The 19,883-nt window shown below is 45.6% G+C and overlaps 1 protein-coding gene across 2 annotated transcripts in view; it reads left to right on the forward strand.

The window, feature by feature from the left end:
* The first annotated feature begins 476 nt into the window (after window positions 1–476).
* The window catches only part of caln1 (calneuron 1), a 48,112-nt gene continuing 28,705 nt past the window's right edge, over window positions 477–19,883 (forward strand). The window contains exons 1-3 of one of the 2 annotated variants that reach the window (XM_019271387.2): window positions 477–866; window positions 9,420–9,541; window positions 16,744–16,887. In XM_019271387.2, the coding sequence (XP_019126932.2) occupies window positions 9,427–9,541; window positions 16,744–16,887 (259 nt within the window). In that variant the 5' untranslated portion in view covers window positions 477–866; window positions 9,420–9,426. Of the gene's footprint in view, window positions 867–1,954; window positions 2,363–9,419; window positions 9,542–16,743; window positions 16,888–19,883 lie in introns of those variants that run through there. The other variant, XM_019271386.2, reaches the window with a different exon arrangement.

Raw genomic sequence — 19,883 nt, forward strand, 5'->3', positions numbered from 1 at the left:
GAGAAAACGTCATTTTAGATCAAATATGAAGAGAAACAGGATTTTTTTTTTTTTACAGCAGCATTATAACACTGTGCGCCTGTGGGAGGCAGTCAGGACATTATTTTGAAAGTTTTCACCGGAAAACAGCATTTCTTCATTTGTCTGCTTTGACACGGGTTCACTTTTTAAATGTGGAGCTGATGAAGAGGAGCAGGGACAGTCAGTGGAGGAGATCCATCGCGTTAAAACGCTCCGGACAGTTCATCAGCTGGAAGATCATGACACAATAAAGCTAAAAAAAACAAAAAAAAAACAAGAGTCCGATCAGCCAATCGCTGCTCTCCTGTTCGATTGCGTATCGATTTGGGTTGGAGCGTCTCTTTCAGCCACCGGGCTGCTCTCATCAATCTTACCGACGCACCGCACCTGTGCGCGTCTGTGCGTGTGTGTGCGTCTGTGCGTGTGTGTGCGTCTGTGCATGTGTGTGCGTGTGTGTGTGAGTGTGTTTGTGGGATTTTACTCTGAGCTTTGCAGTGACGCCTCTTCCTCTCATCAGACGCGCAGATTAAGACACTGATGAGAGTTTGGTGAAAAGTCCAACTCGCCTGACGCGCGGCGCGCTGCTGCTGCTGCTGCTGGACTTCATATCAGAGACACGAAGACAAACACACACGGTGTTCACACACTTTTCATCTCATAACGATGGGAACACATGACTGCACTGCACTCCCACAGTGAAGGATTAATCCTGTAACAACACGGCGAGCACCTCGGATCGATCCAACGAGGCTGAGAGTCGGGAACAAGTCTCTAAACTGGATCCTACTGCGGGCATCGATTCACGGGTTTGACTGATCACCTTCAGACGCTGAACACCCTCAAAGGTAAGACGGAGAGTCAGACAGGTCCACACCTGTTGTGTCCACTCAGAATCTTAATGTCTGTCCATTCGTCTCCGCAGGTGGTTAATTCTGTGTGATAATAAAATGAGTCACATGAATATTTAATTTCTTGTTTTTGTGTGATGAGCTTTGGATTCTGCAGTCTGTCAGTGTTTCTTAAAGTTTTGGATTGATCATTGTGGCTCGACCTGATGCTGATGAATCATCTTTCCGCATTTTAAACGCGCCGTGCCGCCTTCATGCTGCTTATTTTAAACCATCATCATGACTCTCCCTCTCCAGCAGAACAACATAAATCTGTCTCCCAACGAGAAAATCACTGACACGAGCGTCTGTTCCATGAATGTGGCTTCTTCTTTCTCGCGCTGGTGACGAGCAGCTCACAGGAAGTGTGTGTGCCTGTTGGGGGGGCTGTGAAGGAGCTCTCACTTTGGACCCCCCACCTAACCATCACCATCATCACCGCCACCATCACCATCATCACCATCCTCCTGTTGCGCAGCCTCCAACGCGCGCTCTTGTTCCACACGGTGGCGCACGCTGTTACGCACGGCGCGCTCTCCCGGAGATGTGGCGCTGTGTGTGTGTGTGTGTGTGTGTGTGTGTGTGTGTGTGTGTGTGTGTGTGTGTGTGTGTCATGTGGCTTCACAGCATCCCCGCGTTGACCTGCAGAGCGCACTGTAGGCATAACCCACTGGGATTTAAAGGCGAGTGTGTGTGTTCTTCTTGCACACACACACTCATCTGTCAGTCTTGCTCCCTGTCTTTGTCTTTCTGGTCAGCTGCTGATGGTCTGTCATTTCTTATTTGACGGTCTGTCTCTCCCTCCCTCCCTCCCTCTCTCTCTCCCTCTTCCTCCTCTCTCTCCCTCTCCAGCCTCTCCCTGTGTATTTTGTGAGCACAGCCGCAGGCAGGCAGGGCTGAGTCTGTCATTGGGACTCACTAATGAGCCCTCCATTCTGTCTCCCCATGTGGAGGAATGTTTGCTCTGGAGAGTGAGTGAGAGAGAGAGTAGTGGGGAGAGAGGGAGTCACAGAGAGAGGGAGGGAGGGAGGGAGTGAGGAGCCAAGGAGTGGAGCATGAGAGGAGCTGTTGTACCTGCTGCTCTCACTGCTCAAATATTAACAACGGGTTTCTGGGAACCGATGCCGCTGCTCTGGGACAAGCCCAAACTGTGGAGGCAGCCGGGCTCAGTGGTTTGTGGACAGGCAGTCTGCTGCTGCTGCTGCTGGAGGCACCGCTGCATCTAAGAGTCTGATGGAGGAGGAGGTCACAGAGCCCGATCCTCAGACAGTGGAGCCCACCGGCATGCCGCCGCCGCCGCCGCTGCCGGGGACACACTCTGAGGTAAATGGAGACTTGCCGGGCAACCCATACCTGAGGGACGGGGCGGTGGTGGTGGACGTGATGGAGAGTCCGGCGAGGGAGCCTGTTGTGCTGCAGGATCCTGCTGAGTACAGCCAAAGCCACCAGTATGGGTAAGAATCAGCGTGGGAGAGACGGAGACAGAGACGGAGAGAGAGTCTGTTGCTGCAGGAAGCGGCTCATAATGTGTGCAGAGAGGTAGCACTTCTGTGGGACCCTCCCTTCTCTGCTCCCAGTTTGGAGAGCGTTTGACTCCTGCATCGCAGTGATGCTTTGCTGAATTGACTTTGCACTCAGTTGGCTGCATTTTAAAGCATGTTGTGTGCCTCTGCTGCACAGCTCACAGCACTGGAGAGTCCTTTAACCATAAATTGCTCTTACAGAAGGTTCGGGCATGTGACATTGATTCATAGTAATGTTATTTACCTCACAGAGGCAGATTTTGGGACACACGTTTGTTTTGTTGGATAACTTGGAACAGATACGGCCGGGTGGTCCGAAGCAGTCGGTAAATAATCCATCTTAACCACGACTTGTGTATGGAGCTGCTCTGTTTGATTTATTTTAGCATCCCCTTTGTGTGTTTTGCTGCAGCAGCACACGGTGCTGTCAAAGGCTCATTGTGTTTAGATTCATATTACGAGGGGATAGAGTCATCAGACGGCACCGAGCTGCCTCGTTATTTGGAAAACGCCACAGAGAATGTCATTAAAACTGAAGTGTGACCAGAATACTTCACTTCTGACTTGATATAAAGTTTACGGATTCTATAAAAATCAGAATCTTGGCCGTGTTTTTTAAAAGTGCTGTCATTTTCTGAACTGGCCGCTTGTTTTTACGACCAGTTGGCTGCATGCATGTTTGTTGGCAGTGATGGAAACTATTAAAGCCACACTGAAAACTTCATTTCTCTCTCTGTCTGGAAACTTTTTTAAGTATTCTGCGAATGTGGCCACGCCTCAGTCTGTGTCGTCTTCGCAGGTGTTTTTCTGATAATCGAACTATAAATCTGAACCAGTGGCTGGCGGTGCAGAAGGTGTTAACCTCCCTGTATGTGTGTGGATTGATGCTGAAAGCAAACCTCACCTTTTTCTCTGGTGTTCTAGTTCAGCAGGTTTTCAGTGCGATGGGAAGGAATGCCAATTCATCAGTGTTTTCTTTTCTACCTTTTCTAAAGGGGACTCGCTTCCTGCTGATAACTTGCTGTATTCAAACTGGGCCACACTCATAAAGATGTCACTGTGTCATGCTCCTCGTCACACAGTCGGATTCATGAGCTTGAGGGTCTGCTGCCGGTACACAATGTTCCCCCTTCATTATCTGCCCATTGCTATTGGCTGTTGTGCTGCAGGGGCTGATGTGAGAAATTGCCATCTGGCCTCCTTGTCATGCAGAAAGCTTCGAATAAAGCTGTGCTCGTTTCATCAGGACAGGTTGCTCTCTCAGAAGTGAGGGCGGGTTTGGTTCTCTGGTGTGGTCGCGGTGGGTTCATTAGTCATGTCAGAGAGAGAAGAGAGAGGTTTGGTACTCTCAGGTCTGAGATCAGAGTGCATAAATAGTCTGTTTGCTGTCAGGCTACAAAGTATCTGCCTGGACAACATTGGATGAGTATTTCAGAAAGACCAGATTAAATCCTCTTTAAGTAGATTTCTTGGGATTTTTACAGCCCGTTTGACCGACCACTTGGAAAATGTAAAGTTTAAGACTTTTATAGGAAACTTAATCGACATCATTTTGATTTATTGTTCGTAATTTATCTTTCTGGCTTCTTGAATATGAGCATTATCTTCTTTTCATGGCATCATGACTAGCTGAATTGTTTTGGGCGATCTGAAGTCTTTGCTTTCGTCCATGTTGGATGTTGTAAGGCGAGATCGAGATGTTGGACAAGAGGAATGAGTTCCTCATGCCTCCTCCTCGGTTCTCTGAGGACATGCAGCGTTTTTTAAATGGCAGCGGCATAATTGCAGCTTAGTGCTTCTTCCTTCAGGGTCACTGTGTTTTGATTAGTCATGACATCTTTGTCTTATCCTTGAAGTGTCAGTACAAGTAGTGCTTTCCATCCAAGACGTGGAGGTGGTTTTATTTGTCTCGGCTGTAATTGGGTTCAGTTTTGCTGCGACCCGTTCTTAACAATGCTGGAAAGACTTACAAGTGCCATGATGTGAGTTTGTCTTCTGTCAGGCTACCTCCAAATAGTTTTATTGTGGGTGACAATGCTCTGAATAGGTTTGGATTTTCTTGAGCTTTTACTTGCAGAACAAAACATTTTTGAGAAGGAATGTCTCGTACGTTCGCACTAGGGCTGCCACAAACGATTATTTTGATAGTCAACTAATCACCGATTATTTTTTCGATTAGTCGACTAATCGGATCATGCGTAAATTGACTCTCCTGGAAAGGGGCGGGTTGGTGGGCGCTGTAAACCTCGTGGACGGAGCCGTGAGCCACCTTCACCCCGGAGTCTTTCCATGACGACCCAGAGCCGCCGTGGGGGAAATGCGCCCAGCGGAGGCCAGCCAGCGCCGGGGAGAGGTCCCACGAGGGGATCCTCCCTCCCTGACCCGCCAAGTTGAATCCCCCGGGCAGACTGCGTGGAAGTTGCGGAAAAACAACACCGCCCTGAATTCACGGGGATTCACTGAAGTTGCGTAGAAGTTGCAAATCGCAACATGGTGAATTCCTGGAGGGTCTGTGTTATGGTATCATTTACGGTACAGTCAGGCCTGACGCCGATTACCACTACTGCACATGTGCGTAGGTGTGTGTGTGTGACAGAAAGGCAGACGCGGCAGTGGAAGCTGCAGCCGCAGTTTCAAGAGAAAAGTTTTTAAAACCCCAAAAAACGATGCGTCGACTAGTAAATTAGTCGTCAACGATTTAGTTCGTCGACATAATCGACTAATCGTGGCAGCCCTAGTTCGCAGCACAGTAAACACTGATTGTAGATCATCAGAATTTAGACGTTATCATTAAATCCAGCCGTCCACTGTGCATCATTTTTGGACTTTAAATTGATGGATTATAGTAATTAAAGAAGAAAGATGAATTTCTGTGTCCTGTCTACTGAACTTTTTTTAAAGTGTTCAAATATGTTCAGACTTTTCTCTGAACAGTGGATCATCTTGATTGACAGTGTTACTCTTTGACCTGTGACTCTCATACATGTTACCTTTACTCAGGTAGATATTGTTATATGTCGTATTAGTTTGTTTGATTTCCGTATGCCAGCGGCCACATTTCATTTCTCAGCTGTCAAACTTCATGTCACTTTTTAGAAACTCCGCTCTTGGAAAATGAATCCTCTGGTCAGAGATGAATCATGGTGCAGAAACACATTCGAGCTTAAATATGAAGCTCGGGAGCCGTCACAGTGGCACTGAGATTAAATTCCACAGGTCCAATCAAAGCCGGCGCGGCCGTCAACAGCTCAGTGTGTCCTGTCGACTCAAAGTGTCCTTGAGCGAGACGCCGAGTCCAGACTCACTCATTCTCTGGAAGTTACTCTGGATATAACGGCATTAGCTAATGGCCTCAACGTGATGTAAAATCTGAGTGACTACCCCATAAAACCGCGGCAGGTTTATTCTGCTTCGAGTGTCACCTTCATGTGTTTTTACACATTGTAAGCCAAGACTTCACCCTGTTTGGGCCTCCATGCTTTAACACAAGACGGTGCACGTGAAGGTGATGAGTGAAGCTGATCAGTGGATGGACTCGCACATGTCAGGATTTGATCCGCTTGGGATCTAAAAACTGTGATTTCTCTCTTATCCAATTAAGATTTAATCGCTCAGTCAAATAACTAATGGACAGTGAGACTAAGCGTCCGTTGCAGATGTGAGAAAGCATCCGTGTGTCCTCAAAGAGTTGGTAATGCAGGACACAGAGGAAGCGGCCGGTGATTTTATCTGTGAACCATTTCTACAGCTCATTTTTATCAGCCAGTCAATCTGACTATTAAATCCCAGAGTCCTTGCCTCTTTTTCTGTCGAGCTGATACATCGCAGCATGCGGGGAATCGTGATGTGGACTTGGTTTAAGGTCGTGGTGATTACTTCCCGATTTAAGTGATTACTGTATGTTGCTCTGCTCCTGAAGGGCAAATTAGTTGTTGAGCTGAGACCTTGATCAGTTTAATCAAGTGTAATGATGCCGAAGGCTGCGAACAGCTCTGTTCAACGCCGTCTTCCTCAGGGGTTGGAGATCAGCTTGTTTTACTGTTTCAGCACATTATCTTAGAGCTCATCTACAGCGTTAATGAACATTAGATCCTTGTGATGTATTACAGTGAAATATTGCTCCTCGCATTAATGTGCTGTGCTCTCTCCGGGCCCCGAGGCATGAACGCATCTTCGTTTGCCAGTGATGGCAAGTTTTGTGCTCCTTGGCGTGCTCTACATGCTGCTGCTGCTGCTGCTGGACCTCATCTTTGCAAAGCTGTACGTGGCCGTCAGAGCTCCAAAGCAGCGAGTTATTATTCGGTTTGAACTGAGGGGAAAGGCTCTGCCCTTTGAGAATCTGTGCAGTCATGAGAATTCTTAATAAACCCACATCAACATTAAATCTTAATTCAATCAACCAGAATACCTCATGAGTTGGAGGCAGAAGGCGCTGCAGCTGCAAACAACATCATCAGTGATGCTGATGGGTGCGTGCCTTGTCAGCAGCCTCCACCTGCTTTCAAAGTCCCAGCTCTCAAAGTCAGCTGCTCGTTTGGCCGTTTTCTGCAGGGGGCTTTAATGTTTGACCGCTGATTCGCGTGTCAATAATCAACCGAAGCAGCTGGGGGAGGGGAGGTGTGGTGCACATATGTTGCAGTGCATTGTGGGATTTGTAGTATGAGCGGTGGGAGTGCGAATTACCATTACATATGAAATTATCTCGAGTTTGAGTGTCCGCGCCGTGCACCTGCATGAATACGACTGAATGTCAGCCGCCTCACATCTGTGAATGAGCCAGTGATGGTGAAGTCGATGTCAGTCAGTACCAGCAGAACTTCACTCCACTTCATCCATCAGGCGATTACTAACCAACAGTCCAAACATGAAAGATTCAAATCAAGACACATCACCACAATGTCTATTTAGGACGGAGCATGTGATTGTGACTTGTCTCTCTGTGGTCCTCGTTGTTGAACGCATGTCTGTCCTCTGTTTGAGCTTTTAGCTGGATAAGCAGATTATTTAAGGATGCAGAGCCAAAGTGACAGAAACGTGAGAAGACTCTCAATGGACTCCCCTCCATGCTTGCATGCAGAGCACACACACACACACACACAACAAAGATGTGAGCTGCACAACTTCACTTTCAGTCACTCCTCTCTCAGATTTGTCTTTTCTAAACAAGGCGTGGAGTTATCACACACTGGATGCTCAGTCTGCTCCTGAAGGATGTATGTAAATCCTGTCCCTGCATGGTAAATCACTCCGATCGATACACCCAGGATAGTGTACACCTGCGTCAAACAGCCGACAAGCAGCTAGAGGTCGGCTCATAGCGTTAATACGGAGCGAACGGACAGGAGCGATGATTGTAATATTCATAATGACAGCTGAGAGATGGCTGAATAATTGATGAATTAGAAAATGAAAACGTTCCAACACAAAGCGAGCTGGCTGTAAAAAAAAATCTTTGGGCGTCGCTGCAGACGTCTTGATATGCATGCTTATTAAACTGACAAACAAGAAAGATGCGGGGACCGGTTTTCAATTTGTGAGGTAACAGCTGGTTGACAGCTCGAACCAGTGAAACATGAGCACTGGGCATGGAGCTAAAAGCCTTCACAGGGGGCGCAAACTTTAAGTTGGCCTCTTTCACTCCACTCCACCTTTCTTTAGGGGAGGCAGCAGGTCCACAGTGTGTATACATGTGTGCATGCATCACCTGAAAGCTGGGAACCTGGAGATTCATTTGAGATGCAGCAATATGTGCGAATATTCAAAGCCACACCTTTTCGCCACTACAGGTGAGGTACAGTCTTAGATTAGGGTATGATGCCACATATACTCTGTTGATAATGTGTTAAACTGACAGATAAAGCAGTTCAAATGTTACAAATACTCTCTAAACTATCTGCATCCAAATAAAGTGTCAGTCTTTACACGAGAACAGAGCCATAAACTTCAGTTTAAGAGCCAGCTGAAGGTTTTGTTAGAGCAGGATCCACAAGCATTGATGATGTTAATAAAACATTGGTTACAGTTATCTTATAAACTCTTTGTTATCTTAAGTGTGCTTCAGTATGGCAGTGCAGGGAAGTGTGTTTAATGAGATTTAGGAGGAAGCTGGAACGTTACAAGGTGAAGAACTGGACTGATGCATCTCAGGAGAGTTCGTGTTTGTGAGCAGCTGCGTTCGTGCATCATGCCGAGGATAACAAACCCCAAAAACCTGAACTGCTGCATGTCCGATCTGTCCTCCAGCTTCTCCGAACTCTGAGACGCGTGTTGAATGTCGAGTTTGCGTTATCACGGTTCTGGTTTTCTGGCCTTTGTGGAAACATGATATTTAAAGTTCAGCTGATAGAAGTGTCAGCGTACGGGGAGCAGCCCTCTCGGTGTAATGTCTCGGCCCGTTTTGAACTCCTCGTTCCGTCTCTGAAGCGTCTCTCTCTTCCAAGTGCTCATCGAGACGAAATCCAATTAGAGGGACGGAAGCAGGCGCCCAAATCTCTCTGCTCTATGTGCTCTTATTTCCCTCCTGTGCCCTTGGGCTTCGATTCATTGAATAATTAATTGCCTCAGTCACATTTGCACATACAGTACACACACGCGCATGCTCTCATGCACGACACACACACACACACACTACATTTACCTCTAGTTATACGAGTTTCCTCGCTGTGTGACTTCCCATTTAGTGAATGAGTTCTGCTTCATTTATGGAGCTCGTTTATGCCGCCGCCGCCTCTTGGACCTTCATTTGTTTTAGCTTCACCAAAATCACAAATGGGCAAACCAGCTCCCTGTTGCTTATTACGGGTTCACATTTCATATTGCTTTTTACTTTAAAAGAAGATTTATGCACCTCACAGGTCAGTTATTGGACTCTGTGAGTCTAATTTGCATGTCAGGTAACATTACAGAAGTTACATGGAGCTCTTAGCTGGTTCAGCCTCTCCTTCCTTCCTCCCCTGGTGTCTAAACGTTTCCTTCTGTTGTTCCTCAGGGAGAAGATGCCGTTCCACCATGTGACGGCAGGCCTGCTCTACAAAGGGAATTACCTGAGCCGCTCGCTGTCAGACAGTGACAGCGACGTGCTGGCCAGCATCTCTGTGGAGGAGCTTGGCGGTAAGGCTTCTCCGTAAACTGTCTGGCTGCTGTCCTGCCTCATGCTTAATGTCCATTTAAAGTGATTTGGCTGCTGCTGCCTGCCTTCCTAACCCCCACAATCATTGCCAAGATTTTACTACATGAAGATATTTTATATATTTTATATCAGCTGTACGTTATTCCTGTAATCTCTTCTTGAAGAAGAAGAAAAAAGGTGTGCGCCTGTAGCTACAGGCTAAAATTTGAGTTCATTTATTTAGAAGAGGTAACGCTCCACGCTGCAAAAAGAAAAACAGATTTGCTCTTGGAATCTAGTGCGGCATGCAAATAATTAAATAAACTCGTTGCAGTTTTATGTTAAGTTGTGCTTCATGCCCGCGTGACGGTGGTGCAGAACCAAAACGGAGAGAAACAACATGAGTGTCAAAAGAAAAGAAATAAAGATTTTTGTCTTTACAGTGCCAGAGGAAAGCAAACATGACTGGTCACGTGATTTTTAAGGCGGATCAGACGGTCACACAGTGGGAGTCTCTGCGTTTAAAAAAAAGAAGAGTATTTTTGGGCCTGTGCACGCTGCAGAAACCCACATGGAGCTCTTTGTTTTTCAGAAAACCTTTTCCACAGACACACATTCAGTTTTTTATCAGGAAGCCGACAGTAGCCGGTGACATGTTTTGGTTTAAAGGACTGATCCAATCCACAGTCATGTTTTTGTTTTTTTGACAATCCGGTGCAGCATCCTCCTCATCCGAGCCAACAAAGCATGGAAATACATCATTCTCTAGAAAGCTTATCTCACCGGCAGCATTCACATCTGCTGGCTCCGCGCCCGTGTTTATGAACCCTTTTGTTTTGGAGTCTGTCTGAGAGTAATCACCTGGGCCTGTAGAACACAAACCTGATCAATTACAGTCTGCCCGAGTCAGCAGTGGCAGCCTCACAAGCAGCAAACAAACTCCACACCCTCAGTCCTCCAAAATATTAATCCAGCTATGCAACGTTAAGCCGCTGCCTCGGAAAATTGGCTGCACGGTGCTCGGTAATAGCCGGATACTCTGTCAGGGTCAGGTTTTAATATGCATGGCGATATTTGCAGCGTATGAATTTCTCATTCCTGTTTCTGGGTTCTGTTTGTTTGATGAATAATTCTGTTTAGAGGGTCCTCAGGAGGTCGGATAAACAGTGTGGAACTGTAGCCTGTCAACTGTACAATTACTGTATTAGTATATATGTTTTCTATGGTGGTATCACAGCAGCGAGAGGGTCGCCAGCGTGGATGTTTGGACTCTCTACTTATCCGAGATCTGAGTGGGAGAAATTAGTCATTCATTATGAAGAACTTGTCACCGAGGCGCTCAACCCATGAAAAATCTCACCCATTTTCTCGGTGGCATAAATTAGTCAGACCAGAGTGGACAGATGTCACACATCCACGCTCTGCAGATTTCTCTTTGCTGCACTGATGTCCCTCGACGACTGACGTTTCATGAATTACCTTCAGAATCATTGAAAAAAGACCTTCCCATTCAAATTTAGATCGTGCCTTTTAATAATCAAATTCAAAATGAGTCAGCTGCAGTGTAAACAGAGACGGCGAGTGACTGATGCAAAGTGTAAACACCTTCAGGCCACAGCTGCACGCGGCGTCTTTACGCTGAGTGTGGCGAACACATTCACCTCAGATTAAAATAAGAAAACGAATCATTCGACCTGATTTTTAGACTTTTTGACAGACTCAGATTGTTCTTGTAAAATGTTTTTATATACCTGGAAGACACATACTCATCTGTCCAATCATATCCAGACATCTGCATGTGGTCTGAATACCTGGATCTAGTTAAAAGCACCTAACTTCCAACTCTTCTGATGCGAATTTATTTGAAACAAACGCACCCTGAGAAACATTTTTACTTTTTGTTTTTTTTCAAGCATCATTAACAACCCTGCTATGCGCCTCCTTTTCCCCCAGTGCAGCTTACACGGCCTCCACATTCTGCACATTCAACACTTCTTGCTACACAATATTTAAAAAAGCAATTTAGTGTATTTGTCCTGGGCCAGGGGAAACGCTCGCAGCGGTGGTGCCGAGCTGTCACACGTCTGGGGGTGTAGAATCAGTCAGCTGAGTGTTTCTGTAGATTCTTCATCTCTTAGGAGGGAGCTGCCGTTACCTGTGGGGATTTATAAAGAGAACGACTGGCCCTCAGGTCCTTGGATGTATGGATAATGTGTGGATGATTCGACAGCAACATAAGTCAGACATTTAGAGGCACATGGCTGCTTTTTATCTCAAGTTATAGTGAAGAAACATGATTGACGAATCCTTTGCATCGCCACCAGCTGAGCCGCTTAGGTAACAATTCTTTTCAGCGCTGGAGATGTGACTTTTTCCCGACCCGTGTTTTCGCTCCATGTGACGCCTGAAGAACTGAGTATGTCATTATAACAGTCATGAGAGTTCGGTGTGCCGTGCACAGTCTTTAAACCAGCGCAGGGTCTTTTAAATGTCACTTGCAGGATGCAGGGATGGTATTTGATTCATTTGAAAGAGACTTCACAAGACGTGTGTGAACATGGAAACACTTCCTGCAAAGCCCGGCTGCAAATCCGAGTCGCTGATCTTTGATACAAGCGAAAGTCAGAACCAGGAGCTCTTCTGTCACTCAACCGAAGTCCAGCTTTGAAGATTTAGTTTGAGCGTTTTACCTCAAAGTGTCAGTTTGAATTAATCTGGCGATTCTTAACACTCAGCAACAACGCGGCCACGTTCCTTCTGAGAGCGATGAACCAAACTTACAACGATGGCCACTGCTCACATCTTCACATCATCTGTGCTGGCATTCATTCATCTTAAACACGGTCAACGCCACGGCCTCTTTTCACTGCAATTGTTCACGACATCGGGTGCATCCTCTGCGCCCTCTGAGAGCAATTTGTACATCGTATCTTGCAGCTTTGTTATTAATTCAAGAGCAGACCGCTTCAGTCGTATTCATTAACACATTTATGCAAATGAAGTTACAGTACGGTGCAGCGGGAGCGGTGCAGGAGAATATCCTGACTGCCTGACAGCAAAGACAAACTACAACGCTCACCTTTATCCTCTGCGTGCTCTCCTATCTAGACCTGCTGCTGCATCCTGTGCCAAGACTTGATGTAATGCACATTACCTGAGCAACACTTTGAGGTTTTACTAAACTGAACATAATCTGTACTTGAATAACTTCTGATGATGGACATGAAGAGGTTAGTGAACAGCATCGTGTTCTTCCTCGTGTATATTCTTAGTCACGATGTCGCAGAGTGACGTTGGTACTTTACACCACGCCAGGAGCTGCGTGAGGCCCGTGACCTTTTCGTGGCATTTTGTGCGTTCATGGAAACTTATTTTCTTTCAATTTTATGCAAATCAAATGTTAAATACATTTTCTACGACCTCGGGCCAGCAGGGGTAGACATTAGCCAGAAATTAGAATTATTTTCAACTTTGGGAACAGCAGGGACGTGAGTGCATTTTGCTTTATGACTGAGAACTAACATCACTCCACTATTCTTTACCAAATACGTTGTGCAGCTTCAGTACACTGGGATAGTTTGACTCTGAGAGCGGCAATAGTAGCATCTAGACACTCCACGACATGTCGAGCTGAGTGAATTTCACAGTAAAGAAGTCCTGGAGAGGCTTTACAGAGAAAGCTAAAATCGGATATTTTATTAAAGGGCAGGAGAGGGAGAAATGTTTTGTAGTCGCCACTCGGGCTCGTCTTTCAATACGCATGCTGAGCTGAACCAGACGGCAGAAAACCTGCAGGGAGGTTTGTGTCTCTCCGAGGTTTCCTTTAGGGAACAAGAAAGTGTGTGTGTGTGTGTGTGTGTGTGTGTGTGTGTGTGTGTGCGTGTGTGCGTGTGTGTGTGTGTGTGTGTGTGTTGAACTTGTCTGAGCCAGACTTTGTGGAGCTCTCCAGGGTGCTGACTCTGGTTTCTCTCTCCTCTCTCGATCCCACGAGGACACAACAACCTAAAATCATCAATGAAACTGGTGCCAGGACGCAAAGATGGAACCGGTTTGTTTTCAGATGTGACACGATGTCAGAAAATCATCTGTCAAAGCAAACATGTTGGTTAGATAGATTATAAGTGTATTTAATCTAAAAACTAATAAATCTATCTAGATATCACTGTCCGACCATCTGCCTTTCTTTACATTGTACAAAGATGACTTGTCATATTAACTAAAGACACAGATTACAGCCATACACACTCACAATGAAGCCTTATCCTCAGAGGTTTGAACACTGCACTGCACTGATCATCATTTGCATACAAAACGAACAAACTCAACCACTTTAAGCTTCTGTTCCTTCTGAGTTGGAGTCTGCTGCGACGCCTTTTTTGTTACTTTTTGTCCTTTTGGTAAAAAACGTTGTTTTGTAAAATGTCAGATTTGAGTTGGAAAGCAGCTCGATATTCCCTCGAGTTTTGATGGATAGGAACATTTGAGTCATTTGATGAACTAGTCTCTGGGCTGTTGTTCTGTTCCAACACGTTCCAGACACAGGAAGTGTTCAACAAAGGCCCGAGTCATTAATTGATTTATTCATGAGGACGCTCATGTTAATGCAGAGGAAATCATCTGCATGCTTCTGATGTGCGTTTGTCCAGAAACTATTTTCTCTACGACAGTGCTCGCATTGTTACAAACGATGGCGGTGCTGAGTCTGCTCAGGAGCAGCTGTCCACGGATGCACTAACATGTCGTTTGGATGCGGGTCGGCGACTGTGACCTTATTATCTACTGTAGGTGCCGAACACAGTCAAAATACTGTTCTCAGTTTTATGAGGCAGTTCATAATTTACGCTCTGGTTTCTGGTTTGTTGTTTCAAATGATTTTCCAGCAGGCTGCTTCAGGATAAGAAGTGATGATGATTGATGGGCTCGTTTCTTAATGACAGACAAGATGTTGTTTGTTCTTGGAAGAAACACAACAAAATGCTCAACGGCTCATTTTTCTTTTGTTCTTTGATATTTAATATTGTCTTGTCTTGTGCTGTGTGTACTCATGAGAGCACTAGACCAAATTAACGGCAGCCAGTCGTGTTGTTTTTAAGTACTGACTCTTGAATCTTGGCTGTGATGAACCTGAACCTGTTTCTGTCTCTGTGTGAGCCGGCGCCTGCAGAGACATGCAGCGTATGTCCTCTATATGCCCTTAACATCCTGACTCTCTGTCCCCCAGGAGGGACGGAGTTAAACCATCTATTCCACTTTCCCAGTCTCTGACAAATTATTCAGTGCTCAACAGTGTGCTCATGCGTGTCATGCAGTCATAGTGTTCTTCAGAGAAGCGACATTCCACCTCTATTTAAAAACACCAGATGCCTGTCAGTCTCAAAGCCATACACCCTCTCCTGTCTGTAGGCACACTTATGAAATATGCATTTATTAAAGCCCACTGACTCCTTCCACCGATGGCACGCCGGGAAGCCGGTGAACCAGCTGCTGAGTCAGTTCAGCCTGAGCAGCACAACATGTCTGAGCTGCTGCTAAAACAACAAACCCAGGAGATGTGGATTAGCGCTAATATGCTGATTCATGACCTCATTTCAAACTGTGGTCGTAAATATGAAGTATGCCACGAGCAGAATCAGATGGATGAGCTCATTTTATCTCAGACACGTGTTCATTGTTGACTGTGTCACAAAAGTTTTATTGTCACTAATCAACATTATTTTAAACCCTGCATCGTTGTCCAGCCTGCAGTCCTCTGCATCTGTTAGCGCCACCTGTTGATCCGTGGAGTACTGCGACGCCACTGGCTGGGACTGTATCGTGTCTACGTTGTTGTTGTTCATCACAAAAAGAAAGTATTTAAAAATCATCTTTATGTCACCACTGTTCGATTTTCATGATTCAAGTTTTCTGTTCACCATGTCATGTGACAAATTTCTGTTTTTTTAATATTGTGAGCAGGACACTGACTTAAAAACATATTCCAAACACTAAAGTACAGGGACAGGCAGCTTGTAGAGTTGTACTACACCTATTAAAAAACATATCAACCAGCGAGGTCCCTGCAGAAACTGAGCGTTATATACGAGCGTCACCACGTCGGTCATTTCTGTGCGGCTGTAAGATCTTTTATTATGTTCGCTCCTTCACCTTCGCTCTCACGAGGGTCGGTCAATAGAAAAGTGGAAATATGTAAAAGCTCAAAGGTGTCTTTTATTTTTTTGTTCTTTTTGCTCAAAGACAAAAAAGTAATTTGATCAGCTGCAGTGTGTGTCAGAGCCTCAGGGGTGAGCGTATAAATCTGAGGGGTCACGAGATAATTAAAAGGTTCTCTCTTTGCTCTGAGGCTGAATTTGGGCTCTATAAATAAAACTCACCTGACTTCTTCATTCCAATAGATATCATAGATATTCTGACTTCTCTTATTACAGTAATATAGTGAAAGCACGACTGAATCTGCGGCTGTATCTTGTAGCTGGAACAATCTGTGTTGTCCCACACGAGAAAGGGACCTCGGCCAAAACCTGTGCTGATGAATGAAGCGGTAATGCCCCAACCTATAATAAGAGCTGAGATTTTTTGACACCTGTTAACTGCACATAACAGGAGTGGTTATGTATAGAGCAGCATCATATTCTGCAATGCATTTATTGATTGAAGGCAAAGTCCGTTATCTTGAAGGTCGCAGGCTTTGCCCTGGCACGGCGCCGCCATGCAAACCCATCTCGTCTAACTTGCAAACTCTTTGAATGATGAGTTAATTGAAAGATTAAAGATGTGAAACATGAAGGCGGAAGCGGAGCACAAAGAGAATAAAGGGAACGCTCTGAAAGGTTAGAAAACGGGGAGCGATGGCGGCGGCCGTGACAGCAGGTGGAGAGAATGAATCGATGGGTGGAATTGATCTTGTTAACTTGAGGCGGCGGTGCGAGACCGATTGCATAACGTGCAGCCCAGAGCTGGGTCAGAGCAGGAGAGAGAGAGAGAGAGGTGTGGGGATGATGATGAACGAGGGGGAAGGGTGAAATGCCAAGTGACTTAATTAAATGGAAGATGAATTCAAAGTCAGGAGAAGTGTATCACTGCCAAAGAAAGGAATCCCAAAAAATGTGACACACACACACACAGAGCGCTGTAAGATGAACATGAATTTGTGGAAGCAGGGCATTGTTTGTAGATGCTGAGTTGATTTCCTGTTTATCTTTGGCAGAGATCCGGGAGGCGTTTAAGGTTCTGGATCGTGACGGAAACGGGTTCATTTCCAAACAGGAGCTGGGTATGGCCATGCGCTCTCTGGGTTACATGCCCAGTGAGGTGGAGCTGGCCATCATCATGCAGAGACTAGACATGGATGGTGAGTCACACACACACACACACACACACATGCACACAGGTGTAAAAATATACCGTGCGGTGTTACATCGAGCACAGACGTAAAAAACAATTCTCCGTTCTACACATGTAAATATTACAAGGTGCACTCCTCCCTGTTACATCTGTGTCCTGCAGAGACAAAATGTGTTCTGCATGCCTGAGTATGTTCCCATCTGAGCCATCTCTACCTGACATGAAAGCACGGTGCTGAAACTAAATGAAGAAACATGTGAGATGAATGAAACGATGTGCGCACAGTCACTGACTCCTGTGTGGAGAAGCATCACGAAACTGTGACATAAGATGCATTCAGGTTCCTGCTGTCCACACATTAAGATCTGAATCTGCTGAGGTTTATTTCTGCAGCTCCGTCTTCACCTCTGACCTTCTGTCCTTTTCCGAGAACACTCTCAGCGACTTAACACCAACACAACACAAGCCCTCTTCTTGCAGACTGCATTTGTGCAGAGCGAGGTTTCATGCAAACGTTTACTGTGACTGACACTTTATAAAGGATAGACTCTTAAAATGGGAAAATGCAGTATGCAAATGTCAGATCACTGGGAAAATATTCAAATTCTTTCAGCTGCCATCGCCGCCTTTCATAAGTGCTTTTTGAGTTTCACAGTGAGGGAGAAATACTGTATATGTTCAAGGCTGAATATTAAAGTTTAAGAAGTGAGACTGTCTTTATTCGTCTTCTGACTCATCCGCTTCTGAATCTCAGGAGAGCGGCGCTGCCTTCGTGCCTGCAGGTCGGGTTTTAGTTGCATCGTCTGCTGCGACCTGAAGAAGCCGGCGTGTCTGGAGGTCACCGCAGCTTTTGTCTCAGGAAGTCTGAAGTGTCTTTATTTATTTATTTATTTATTTATTTATCCGCTTGCTTTAGTCCTTCTCTCTGCCTCTGTGTAGTGAAGTTTGTTAGAGTTGCTTCTCATTTTATGACCCGGGTCAACTTGTTTGCATTGATTCATGTCATTTGCAAAATAGTGTTTCTTTATTTAGACGTTATTGGATGTGAGGAGCGACCGGCTGCCCGCCAGGAGCTGTGACCTTGTTTGGTAATTTGCCAAATTTCTATTGAAGACAGCTCGCAGTGCTGTGATCCAACAGGTTTAGACAAACAAATGAAGAGAGAGGCTCCGACTTCATGTCTAGAGAAGCTTTCAGGTGCAGATCTGTTTGATTTACATGACGGCTAAGTGTGACAGAGCTGTGTGTCAGTCAGAGGCAAACAGACAGTCTATTATAAGCTCTAACCCTGAAGAGGTCTGTGGATAGAAAAGCTCATTGTCAGACGTTCGAGAACATTTTTATTTGCCTTTGACAATCAGACTAAAATCAAACTTCACATTTCTAAAGACTTAAAAGATCGTGTTATTCCGACTGTGCCACTTTTCATCCAACCCTGCTTCGAAATACCTGAGCGTGGAGAAGCCTGAACGCAGCGTTTGTCGTATGAGGACACAAGAAAGAAGAAGTTTAACTAGACTGAACAAAACTCAACTTAAACAACAGCTGAAGATCACATGCACACAGCTGCACGACGTCCTTCTCAGCAGGAATCAGGCTCTGCTGTATCACTCAAACAAAGTAGGTCACAAAAGTTAAATGATCAGTGGTCGGCGGTTCGATCCCGGACTCCTCCAGTCTGCATGTCGACGTGTCCTTGTGCAAGATACCCCAAGTTGCTTCAGTGTATCAGCCATCAGAGCATGAATGAGAGATGTAGTAAGACTGGAAAGGTGCAACACAAGTCCAGTATATTCACATCTCACCACCCACATGGCTGTACCTCCATTATTCCCTTTTTTCTAAGTCGCTGAATGTCTGTAAATGTAACCAGCGCCAGCACACACATAACTCGAGAACATGAAGTGTTAAAAATCAGCCTGTTGTTGCCGTTTATGAAGTGATAGAGTCGTTGATCGAACGGACGCAGCATGGAGGAGAGAAGCAGCTGGATGAGAATGGATGATTGTATCTTTGTGAAGTTATAGGCAGCTGTGAGGATCGGATCCTCGGTCACGGCCATCGATTGTGAGCGGCCAAGTCCGTCTGACATCTACAAGATACTGATCTGTTCATGTGATTGTTATTGAGCTCCGTGTGCCCTTCACGGAGAGCCGTGACGACTCGTCTTTGTTCCAGCATCACGCCTGCCTTTGGCTTTCAGTGCACATCCATCATGTCCTCCTTTCTCTGCTGGAGTTAATGACCTTGGAGCTCTGAAGTTTGGACGTGTGCAGGCATGCATCAACGAAACAACAACACAAACCAGCATTTATTTCCCAGCACAGGAAGAAACTGGTCAAAAGGAAGTGGCTGTGACAATGACTGACACACACTGTGCATAAAGTCGAGCTGTCACAAACTGCAGATATATCAAAATGTGAACTGACAGGGTGAACCCACAGTATTATCTAACACTGACGGAGTGTTTGTGCTTTTTTAGTGGCCTGTACATCTGGTGCGACCTAAAGTAACAATAAAACTGGAGTTTTAGTTTGGTTAAGTGCTTAATGTTTTACCATATGGCACGTTATTAAACCAAGCGACGGTTCAGTAACGTCGCCAGACTGAAGATGTAGAACTAAACGGATACGTTATGGCACCAAACTAGAAGAATGACACATTAATGGGTGAACTCAAAGAAGGACGCACAAGAACACACAGAGGTTGTTTTCATCCAGTAACCGTTCATTTATTATTAAGTATGTGCAGCTGCTGTTGTCAGACGCTTCATCTCACCTGGAGCCGAACATATGTACGGTGGTGTCCATGAACCCGCCACAAACAGGTGTTCTAGTCAGTGATTCATTCATTTACTTTCTCAGGAGCACGCGGCAAGGAGACCCCAAACTCACAGAAACATAACACCGTCACACTGTTACACTGTCTGCTACAGAGCAACACATGCATGAACATTACTTACTACTCCATGAACAAACATGTGACGCTTCAGGTGTTAGAGCT

The sequence above is a fragment of the Larimichthys crocea genome, chromosome VII, assembly GCF_000972845.2.
Source record: "Larimichthys crocea isolate SSNF chromosome VII, L_crocea_2.0, whole genome shotgun sequence".
In the NCBI taxonomy this organism is placed as follows: Eukaryota; Metazoa; Chordata; class Actinopteri; family Sciaenidae; genus Larimichthys; species Larimichthys crocea.